Genomic DNA, 12,036 nt, shown 5'->3' with positions numbered 1-12,036 from the left:
TAAACATATTCAACGAGGAAGCCTCCACCACTTCAATGGGCAGTGAATTCCAGAGATTCACTACCCTCTGAGAGAAGAAGTTCCCCCTCAACTCTGTTCTGAACCGGCCCCCCCTTATTTTGAGGCTGTGCCCTCTAGTTCTGGTTTCCCTTCTAAGTGGAAAGAATCTCTCCACCTCTACCCTATCCAGCCCCTTCATTATCTTATATGTCTCTATAAGATCACCCCTCATCCTTCTAAACTCCAACGAGTACAGACCCAATCTGTTCAATCTCTCCTCATAAGCCACACCCCTCATCTCCGGTATCAACCTGGTGAACCTTCTCTGCACTCCCTCCAAGGCCAATATATCCTTTCGCAAATAAGGGGACCAAAACTGCACACAGTACTCCAGTTGCGGCCTCACCAGTGCCTTGTACAGTTGCAGCAAGACCTCCCTGCTTTTATATTCTATCCCCCTCGCGATAAAGGCCAACATTCCATTCGCCTTCTTGATCACCTGCTGTACCTGCAGACTGAGTTTTTGCGATTCGGGCACAAGGACCCCCAGGTCCCTCTGCACAGTCGCACGATGTAATTTTTCTCCATTTAAATAATATTCCAATTTACTATTATTTCTTCCAAAGTGGATAACCTCACATTTGCTAACGTTATATTCCATCTGCCAGATCCTCGCCCACTCGCTCAGCCTATCCAAATCTCTCTGCAGACTTTCCGCGTCCTCCACGCAATTCGCTTTCCCACTCATCTTCGTGTCATCAGCAAACTTGAATACTCTAGATTCAGTCCCCTCCTCCAGATCATCTATGTAAATGGTAAACAATTGAGGCCCCAGCAACAATCCCTGCGGCACGCACTGGTCACCAACTGCCAACCAGAAAAGCACCCATTTATCCCAACTCTCTGCTTCCTGTTAGTTAGCCAATCCCCAATCTACGCCAACACCTTACCCCTAACTCCGTGTACCCCAATCTTCTGCAGCAACCTTTTGTGAGGCACCTTATCGAACGCCTTCTGGAAATCTAAAAACACCACATCCACAGGTAAAGCCTGCGTTATTTATTCTGAACAACACAAGAGTGAAGTAGCAATATGGGCCCTGTGGTAGCAGTTTTTAAAGGACTGGGAAAAGGAAATCCATGGAATTTTTGCTATTGGTAAGTGTCCAAAAGTACCCAGAGGGTTTTGGCTGCACTTGCAAGCGTGTTGCATTTTCCTCACACGGATGACAGTGGGGTAAGTGACCTGTCCGCACAAAGGCTGTAATTGTTATAGAGTAGCCATGACAATACCTCTGGTCTCCAGTCCATCAGAGGAGTGCAGACAAGTCAAGCTCCACAACATTCCCCCTGTCAAGTTGGATCTGGATTTCTCCATGCTCCTTAACAGTGATGGGAAGCTGACTGGTAGGACAGCCAATGTTGGTGTGCGTATCCGTGGGCACCCTCCTGCCATGCCATCTCATCAAGGTCTCATCTGGGTCCTCTCCTGCACAACTTGCCTGCCCCTTTGTCCACTGGAGAACCATCCTTGCTCCTTGGACAGTGTGGCCAAACGGGTCACCTAAGATGGTGGTTTGCAAGAACATGCTGGGATAATTGGACAAGCCCTGAAACAGACAGGCTGCAGCCTCAAAAGTAATTGGACAGAGAGAAACAGGCTGCAGCTGCAAGAGCTGGAATACACAGGATATGGGCCTTCTCCAGGACAAGGGACACTTTCTGGTCAAACTGGGTTGTTTACCAGACATAGGGGCGCCTTGACCCCTTATTTGGGAGGGAGGTATGTGACCTACATGGCTCCAGCACCTACAGGCATGGCCGTTGGGTACACACCCAGATTGGTGTGGCAGCACTTGATTGGACCCTATCGATCAGGGTGATCAAATCCTGATTGATTGATTGGCAATGGCCAAAACGGTGTGAAAACTGAGATATAAAGGGTGCTGCGCAACAAAAGAATCTCTCTCTCTCCCCCAACGAATGACAACAACGGTGAACATCGCCAGCAACAACCAGCACGAGGAGAGCCACCACACCCAAGAAGGAAGGAAGGCCAGAGCCAGAGTGTAAGACCAGACCAAAGGGCCAGACTATGCAGAGGACTATGGAGATCAACACGTGGATAAAGGCCAATATCTGCCTGAACTTGCCAGTCACACCAAATTTAAGTCAAGGTGTAGTATTGGACTTGAACTTTAGTATTCTGTAAGATAACTTATTGTTGATTGGGTGGGTGATTAATAATTGTGTGTAGATAAATATTATTGCACGAACAAGAAGTCTATTTGCAATTCTTTGTCCACCATATGAGGGTTAAAACACACTGTGTGGTAGACGCGGCAACAATATGTTACATTCCACTCATGCCTGGTGACTCACCATTTCCTGATCACAGCCTCCAAGAGGAGTGCAGTGCCAATGTCTGAGCTCGTGGCCATGCTTATCAGATCAAGTGGCAGAGCTTGTTTATTAGTTGTTTTTTCTTTTTCCTCCTTTGGCTCTTGTGGCCGAGCAGGTGGCAGTTCTTGACTATTGAAAAGCAGGAACTCAGAAGGGGAAGTTAGGGGAGTCTAAACCAGAGGGCATAGGTTTAAGGTGAGAGGGAAGAGATACAAAAGTGTCCAGAGGAGCATTTTTTTCACACACAGGGTGGTGAGTATCTGGAACATGCTGCCAGAGGTACTAGTAGAGGCGGGTACAATTTTGTCTTTTAAAAAGCATTTAGACAGTTACATGGGTAAGATGGGACAAATGTGGGCAATTGGGATTAGCTTAGGGGTTTAAAGTAAAGGGCGGCATGGACAAGTTGGGCCGAAGCGCCTGTTTCCATGCTGTAAACCTCTATGACCCTATGATCCCAAGACTAATTGACTACAAGTATATTATTTGTTGTTTGTTTTGTGATGATACTGTGCCTTTAATAAATGTACTTGAGTCATGTTTCTGTGCAGGATGTTTCAGGATACAGGATGTGCGGCAGTCCCTTCCATCTAATCGGTGCCATTGTGTCTACAACCAGCATCCCGTATTGTTACTGCAGCAGCATAATTGCTTCTAATTGCTAGATTGTTGGTTTTTAGATGTTGTTTTTGAGTTGAGAGAGAGGAGTGCCTCTCTTTTCCCTTCTCAGAAGTTGGAGAATCTTCCAGGAGGTAAGTCTCTTTCTTGGAGATTCTGCTCTATGAGAATGGATTCTCTCTGAGAGTTGCTGTTTTGCAAGCTGCAGAGAGGGAGAGTTATCCCTTTCTGCCTCTGAAGTCTGAAGACTGGGAGCTGCCAGAGGCTAGGTTTACCGAGCTGAAATGTTGCTGTTTTGAAGATTCCTCCTCTGGAAACTGCTGCCTGGATCTCAGTCGAGAAGTCAAATATAACATCACATAAGCATCTTTGGTTTCTGTGCTAACTAGTTCTATAGAAGGGGTTCATATCTATGGGGAATACTGCTGAATTGGAATAATAGAAATGGATAGCTGTTAATAATTATACTTTGTTATGTTTAAGTATTTTAACTGGTAAAAGTTCATTCTTTTTGTTCTATTCTAACTGATCATAAATGAACTTTGTTTGATAAAAGCTCCTTAGTGGGTCACTTGAATGATACCTGGAGTGAAAAACATTATGCTCACCAATGTCAAGGTCAAATGTGAAAGTTGGGGTTTGGATTAATTTGTAATATATCTTTAGGGGAGAACATGCCCCTGTCTACATCAACGGGGACAAAGTAAAATGGGTCAACAGGTTCAAGTTTTAGGTGTCCAGATCACCAATAACCTGTCCTGATCCCCCCATGCCAACACTACAGTTAAGAAAGCCCACCAACGCCTCTACTTTCTCAGAAGACTAAGGAAATTTGGCATTTCAGTTACAACTCTCACCAACTTTTACAGATGCACCATAGAAAGCATTCTTTCTGGTTGTGTCACAGCTTGGTATGGGCTCCTGCTCTGCCCAAGACCGCAAGGAACTACAAGAGGTTATGAATGTAGCCCAATCCATCACGCAAACCAGCCTCCCATGCATTGACTCAGTCTACACTTCCCGCTGCCTCGGCAAAGCAGCCAGCATAATTAAGGACCCCACGCACCCCGGACATTCTCTCTTCCGTCTTCTTCCGTCGGAAAAAATATACAAAAGTCTGAGGTCACGTACAAATCGACTCAAGAACAGCTTCTTCCCTGCTGTCGTCAAACTTTTCAATGGACTTAACCTTGCACTAAGTTGATCATTCTCTACACCCTAGCTATAACTGTAACACTACATTCTGCACTCTCTCCTTTCCTTCTCTATGAACGGTATGCTTTGTCTGTATAGCGCGCAAGAAACAATACTTTTCACTGAATGCTAATACATGTGACAATAATAAATCAAATCAAAATCAAAATCAAAAAAATCAGATCAAAGCAAAAAATCTTGGAGTTACGGTCGGGTCCTTAACAGTTTAATACACTGAAGTTCCTCTTTATCTGTCTATCTTAGGCTTGTTTCTATTTCCCACAATGCAGTTAATAACAGCCATTTTCTGTCAATGTGTTTAGTCATTTATATGTACAAAATGTACAGTACACTCAATGGAGTGGAAGCACACACAGCGAAATAGAACACACACTAAATGAAATGGGAATTCACACCCTGTGGAATAGGGTTGTGTACACCCAATGGAATGTGAGTTTACAGATATGGGAGAGCTCACTCAATGGAATCGAAATATACACATATGGAAGTGGATACACATTGGGGTGGAGTGCACACTCAATGATGGGAGTCGTAGAGGTATACAGCATAGAAACAGGCCCTTTGGCCCAACCTGTCCATTCCGCCTTTTGTTTTAATGGCTAAGCTAGTCCCAATTGCCCGCATTTGGCGGCACGGTAGCACAGTGGTTAGCACTGCTGCTTCACAGCTCCAGGGTCCCGGGTTCGATTCCCGGCTCGGGTCACTGTCTGTGTGGAGTTTGCACATTCTCCTCGTGTCTGCGTGGGTTTCCTCCGGGTGCTCCGGTTTCCTCCCACAGTCCAAAGATGTGCGGGTTAGGTTGATTGGCCAGGTTAAAAATTGCCCCTTAGAGTCCTGGGATGTGTAGGTTAGAGGGATTAGCGGGTAAATATATGAGGGTAGAGCCTGGGTGGGATTGTGGTCGGTGCAGACTCGATGGGCCGAATGGCCTCCTTCTGCACTGTAGGGTTTCTATGATTTCTATGATCCCTCGATAGCCATCTTACTCATGTAACTGTCTAAATGCTTTTTTAAAGACAAAATTCTACTCGCCTCTGTACTACCACTGGCAGCTTGGTCCAGACACTCATCACCTCTGAGTGAAAGATTTCCCCCTTTGGATCCTTTTGTATCTCTTCCCTCTCACCTTAAACCTATGCCCACTAGTTTTAGACTCCCCTATATTTGGGAAAAGATATTTACTATCTCGCTGATCTGTGCCCCTCATTATTTTATAGACCTCTGTAAAATCGCCCCACGTCTCCTATGCTCCACAGAAAAAAGTCTCCTTATAACTCAAACCATCAAGTCCTGGTAGCATCCTAGTAAATCTTTTATGCACTCTTTTTAGTTCAATAATATCCTTCCTATAATAGGGTGACCAGAACTGGACACAGTATTCCATGTGTGGCCTTACCAATATCTTGTATAACTTCAACAAGATATCCCAACTCCTGTATTCAATGTTCTGACCAATGAAACCAAGCATGCCGAATGCCTTCTTCACCAGCCTGTCCACCTGTGACTCCGCTTTCAATGAGTTATGAACATGTACCCCTAGATCTCTTTGTACTATAATTCTACCCAATGCCCTACCATTAACTGAATAAGTCCTGCCCTGGTTCGATCTACCAAAATGCATCACCTCGCATATATCTAAATTAAACTCCATCTGCCATTCGCCAGCCCACTGGCCCAATTGATCAAGATCCTGTTGCAATCCGAGATAACCTTCTTCACTGTCCACTATGCCACTAATCTTGATGTCATCTGCAAACTTACTAACAATTACAGATATGGGAGTTACAGATATGGGAATCCACACTCAATGCAATTGGAATCTACACATTTGGGAGCGGACACACAATGGAATGGGGGTGTATAATCAATGCAATGGAAGCATACACAAATGGGAGTATATACATATGGGAGTGGACACACAATGGAATGGGAGCATACACTATGGGAGTGGCCACAAAAGAGGATGGGAGTGCATACTCAATGGAACAGGAATATACACACAGAAGTTGGACACTCAATGGAATGAGAGTGGGCAGTCAATGGACTGAGCTTATGCACATATGGCAGTGCACATTCAGTGGAAATGGAAATAGACACTTATGGGAATGGAATGGGAGTACAAACATACGAGAGTGCGCCTTCAATGGAATGGGAGAGTACATTCAATAGTATGGGAGTATACACATTAGGGAACACTGAATGGAATAAGAATGCACAGTCATTGGTATCGGAGTTCACACTGAATGGAATGGCAATGGGAATGGAAATATACATGTGTGTGTGTGCATATTCAACGGGAATGGGAGTGCATGCTCAATGTAATGGAAGGAGACACTCAAAAGATGCTGGAAGGTTGTGGATGAAAAGTTGATCTGTAACTTCAAATACTGTACAGAATTCCACAGAAAAGTATTTTGATAACCAGCTGTAGAAAATCATCGAGAGCATACAGCAAATTCAACAGTGACACAAAGGGTGGAGGAACATCGAAAAACAGAAGTGAAAGTGCTGAATCGTTCTTCAGACACAATCTGTGGCTTTCTATAAAAACCTGAAAATGCAGCAAGTGGAACTGGGAGAAAGAGCTTGTTTTTGTCTCGTCGCCTCAAGACAAGAAGTTCATCCAGCTGAGAATGGAGTTGAAAAATGACTATCAAAACTTCGATGAGTTTCACCTTGATCAACCAAGAGGCGACAGGAAAAAACAGGAAAACTTGAAGCCAGGTACACATCTAATCATTATTGTACAGGTTATTCAGTCCTTGTTAATTGACTAGAAGTGATGTGGAGATGCCGGCGTTGGACTGGGGTAAACACAGTAAGAACATAGAACATAGAACATGGAAGAGTACAGCACAGAACAGGCCCTTCGGCCCACGATGTTGTGCCGAGCTTTATCTGAAACCAAGATCAAGCTATCCCACTCCCTATAAGTTTAACAACACCAGGTTAAAGTCCAACAGGTTTATTTGGTAGCAAAAGCCACTAGCTTTCGGAGTGCTCGCTGCTCCTTCATCAGGTGAGTGGGAGTTGTGTTCACAAACAGGGCATATAAAGACACAAACTCAATTTACAAAATAATGTTTGGAATGCGAGTCTTTACAGGTAATCAAGTCTTAAAGGTACAGACAATGTGAGTGGAGGGTTAAGCACAGGTTAAAGAGGTGTGTATTGTCTCCAACCGGGACAGTTAATGAGATTTGCAAGCCCAGGCAAGTCGTGGGGGTTACAGATAATGTGACATGAACCCAAGATCCCAGTTGAGGCTGTCATCATGTGTGCGGAACTTGGCTATCAGTCTCTGCTCAGTGACTCTGCGCTGTCGTGTGTCGTGAAGGCTGCCTTGGAGAACGCTTACCCGAAGATCAGAGGCCGAATGCCCGTGACCGCTGATTAGACTAGAATTGACTAGAATCCAGTGAAAAGTCATTTTTCATTGGTTGAGAGAACACTTTGTCAGAAAATTCCAGTCCTTTAGAAGAATTGATGGAGTTTACAGCCAAAAATTGAATTAATGCAATAGGGACGGAACCCACCCATCCACTATGATCATCCCTTTAACTGATTGTGAAATTAATAATAAAAAGTGGAATAAAACAGTGGGGTCAAAAAACAAACCGTGACCATCGATTTGATGGTGTTATTGACTCGGAGTGATATCTGTGAGGAAGATTTTACAGTAAAGATGCTGATGAGGGATGGTGAAATGTTGAAGAATTGATAGGACAGAGCTGTGTGATGGACAATGGTCACTATTCCTTGTATGATGCAGGTTACATGAGTAAATTACATTTCATAACTTCTTTTTATAACTGTCCATAACTTGCGTCATTTCGGATTCCTGTCCAATTTAGATCATGTAGCTGCTGTTAGTGAATGTTCTTTAATCGTAGAAATGTGAGTTCAATGATCTCAACCGTTCAAAGTTTAAAAGTCTAGTGTTGACAGCAATACTCGGCTTCTCTTCTCCAGGTACAAATGAAGAAGACTGGTCCCTCTAATCCGTTCAGTGATAACCTTCTCATGCTCTTTACAGGACACAGTGTGCAAGTAGCAGATCCTGTCCGGGGAAAATGTCCACCTCTGGTCTTCTACATTCTCCTGGGTCTCTCCATCCTGCTGTCTGTGGTGGTTCTAGGAACCGCAGTTATACTGTGTAAGTTTTGTGATATGATTAAACTATGGAATGTATTGTTGTGAATTCTGCAATGACAGTGCACAAAGTTAATTCAAAGGTAGGCATTGATGAACATGTATTAATGATTGTGATAACTGAAGGTGACTCGGTACGGCAGGTATAAAACAAGAAGATTTATTCAACAAGAAGAAATTTTGTACAACTGAAGGATTCGCAACATAACATCACTGGTCCCAACAACTCCCCAATTAACTCTGTCAACTTTCAGTCTCGGGGATGCGAGCCCTCGCTCCCAATTGGCTAAAGTTCAGGCACTCATAGAATTATAGAATCCCTAAAGTGCAGAAGGAAGCCATTTGGCCCATGGTACCAACAACAATCCCACCCAGGCCCTAACCCTGTAATTCTACATATTTCCCTTGTTGATCCCCCTGAACGAAGGGACAATTTAGCATGGCCAATCTACCAAACATGCACATCTTTCGGACTGTGAGAGGAAACCGGAGCACCCGGAGGAAACCCAAACTGACACATAGAAACATAGAAAAACTACAGCACAAACAGGCCCTACGGCCCCACAAGTTGTGCCGAACATATCCCTACCTTCTAGGCCTACCTATAACCCTCCATCCTATTAAGTCCCATGTACTCATCCAGGAGTCTCTTAAAAGTCCCTATTGAGTTTGCCTCCACCACCACTGACAGCAGCCGATTCCACTCGCCCACCACCCTCTGCGTGAAAAACTTCCCCCTAACATTTCCCCTGTACCTACCCCCCAGCACCTTAAACCTGTGTCCTCTCGTCGCAGCCATTTCCACCCTGGGAAAAAGCCTCTGAGAGTCCACCCGATCTATGCCTCTCAACATCTTATATACCTCTATTAGGTCTCCTCTCATCCTACGTCTCTCCAAGGAGAAAAGACCGAGCTCCCTCAGTCTATCCTCATAAGGCATGGCACTCAATCCAGGCAACATCCTTGTAAATCTCCTCTGAACCTTCTCAATCATTTCCACATCCTTCCTGTAATGAGGCGACCAGAACTGAGCACAGTACTCCAAGTGGGGTCTGACGAAGGTCTTATATAGCTGCATCATTATCCCCGGACTCCTAAACTCAATCCCATGATTGATAAAGGCCAGCACACCATACGCCTTCTTAACCACCTCCTCCACCTGCGGGGCCGATTTTAGAGTCCTATGGACCCGAACCCCAAGGTCCTTCTGATCCTCTACAGTAAGTGTCTTTCCCTTAATATTGTACTCCTTCATCCCATTTGACCTGCCAAAATGGACCACGATGCATTTATCTGGGTTGAAGTCCATCTGCCACTTGTCCACCCAGTCTTGCATCCTATCTATGTTCCTCTGTAACTTCTGACATCCCTCCAGACTATCCACAACCCCATCAACCTTCGTGTCGTCGGCAAACTTACCAACCCATCCCTCCACTTCCTCATCCAGATCATTTATGAAAATGACAAACAGCAAGGGTCCCAGAACAGATCCCTGGGGCACACCACTGGTGACCGACCTCCATTTAGAAAAAGACCCATCTATACACACTCTCTGCCTCCTTTGGGCAAGCCAGTTCTGGATCCACAGGGCAGCAGCCCCTTGGATTCCATGCCCTCTCACTTTTTCTAGAAGCCTTGCATGGGGGACCTTATCGAACACCTTGCTAAAATCCATATAAACCACATCTACCGCTTTCTCTTCGTCAATGTGTTTAGTCACATTTTCGAAGAACTCCACCAGGCTCGTAAGGCACGATCTGCCTTTGACAAAGCCGTGCTGAGTATTCTTGAGCATACTAAACCTCTCTGAATGCTCATAAATCCTGTCCCTCAGGATCTTCTCCATCAGCTTATCAACCACTGAGGTTAGACTCACCAGTCGGTAATTTCCTGGGCTATCCCTATTCCCCTTCTTGAAAATAGGAACCACATCCGCAATCCTCCAATCCTCCGGCACCTCTCCCGTCTCCATCGATGACACAAAGATCATCACCAGAGGCTCTGCAATCTCTTCCCTCGCCTCCCACAGTAACCTGGGGTACATCCCATCCGGACCCGGCGACTTATCTATCTTGATGCCATTCAAAGATTCCAGCACAACCTCTTTCTTAAAGTCCACATACTCAATCTTTTCAGTCCACTGCAAGCCCACAGTACATCCACCCAAGTCCTTTTCCTCTGTGAAAACCGATGCAAAATACTCATTAAGCACCTCTGCCATTTCCACTGGTTCCGTATAGACTTTCCTGCCTTCACCTTTTATAGACCCTATTCCTTCACGTCTCATCCTTTTACTTTTCACATATTCATAGAACGCCTTAGGGTTCTCCTTAATCCTACCTGCCAAGGCCTTCTCATGACCCCTTCTGGCTCTCCTAATTTCCTCCTTTAGTCCCTTCCTACAAGCCGTATACTCATCTAGATCCCTATCTTCGCCAAGCTCTCTGAACCTTTTGTACACTTTCCTTTTCTTCGTGACTAGGTCCCGCACAGCTTTCGTGCACCACGGTTCCTTTAACCTGCCAACACCTATCTGTCGGCTCGGAACGTTGTCCTGTAGAACTCTAGACAGACATTCCTTGAAAAACTGCCACCTCTCTTCAGTACATTTCCCCAAGAATACCTCCTTCCAATTTACTCCTCTAATTTGCTGCCTTATGTCTTCATATTTCCCCTTATTCCATATAAACGCTTTCCTAGCTTGCCTGATCCTCTCTTTTTCCAATGCAAGCATAAAGGAGATAGAGTTATGATCGCTATCCCCAAGATGCTCTCCCACTGAGAGATCTGACACTTGTCCAGGTTCATTGGTCAGTATCAGATCGAGTACAGCCTCTCCTCTTGTAGGCTTGTCCACATGCTGTGTCAGGAAACCCTCCTGAACACACCTAACGAACTCCTCCCCATCCAATCCCCTTACCCTAGGGATATTCCAATCTATGTTTGGGAAATTAAAGTCTCCCATCACAACAACTCTGCTATTACTGCAACTCCTCAGGATCTGTTTCCCTATCTGCTCCTCCACCTCCCTGTTACTATTGGGCGGCCTATAGAAAACCCCCTGCAAAGTGATCGACCCCTTCCCACTCCGAACTTCCACCCACAGAGACTCTGTAGACAATCCCTCCACAGCATACACCTTCTCTACAGCTGTGACACTATTCCTGATCAACAGTGCCACTCCACCCCCTCTCTTGCCTCTCTCCCTGTCCTTCCTGAAACATCTGAATCCCGGCACCAGGAGTATCCAGTCCTGACCCTGAGACATCCAAGATTCCGTAATGGCCACCACATCACACTTCCAGGCATCGATCCACGCTCTGAGCTCATCCCCTTTATTCACTATACTCCTGGCATTAAAGTAAACACATCTCAATCCTTTGGTCTGAGCTCTCCCCTTCTCTATCCCCCGTCCATCTTCCCTCTTGCACTGTCTATAACCCTTCTCTGTTTGCGAGCTAACTTCCTCGCTCCCAGTCTCCTCGTCTCGATCGCCTCCCCCCAACCTATCTAATTTAAACTCTCCCCAGTAGCCTTAGCCAACCTTCCCGCCAGGATATTGGGCCCCCTGGGATTCAAGTGCCACCTGTTTTTTGTGTACAGGTCACACCTGCCACGGGGAGAACTTGCAGACTCCACACAGACAGTG

General features: G+C 45.3%; 1 protein-coding gene across 2 annotated transcripts in view; it reads left to right on the top strand.

The window, feature by feature from the left end:
• The first annotated feature begins 6,813 nt into the window (after positions 1–6,813).
• Positions 6,814–12,036, top strand: part of LOC144507537 (uncharacterized) — a 32,287-nt gene continuing 27,064 nt past the window's right edge. Inside the window, exons 1-2 of one of the 2 annotated variants that reach the window (XM_078234673.1) lie at positions 6,814–6,959; positions 8,272–8,391. In XM_078234673.1, coding sequence (XP_078090799.1) covers positions 6,869–6,959; positions 8,272–8,391 — 211 coding nt within the window. In that variant the 5' untranslated portion in view covers positions 6,814–6,868. The remainder of the gene's footprint in view (positions 6,960–8,271; positions 8,392–12,036) is intronic. The other variant, XR_013500114.1, reaches the window with a different exon arrangement.

Source organism: Mustelus asterias, chromosome 19 (genome assembly GCF_964213995.1).
Source record: "Mustelus asterias chromosome 19, sMusAst1.hap1.1, whole genome shotgun sequence".
NCBI classification, from domain to species: domain Eukaryota; kingdom Metazoa; phylum Chordata; class Chondrichthyes; order Carcharhiniformes; family Triakidae; genus Mustelus; species Mustelus asterias.
This window is presented reverse-complemented; position numbering and strand designations above follow the sequence as displayed.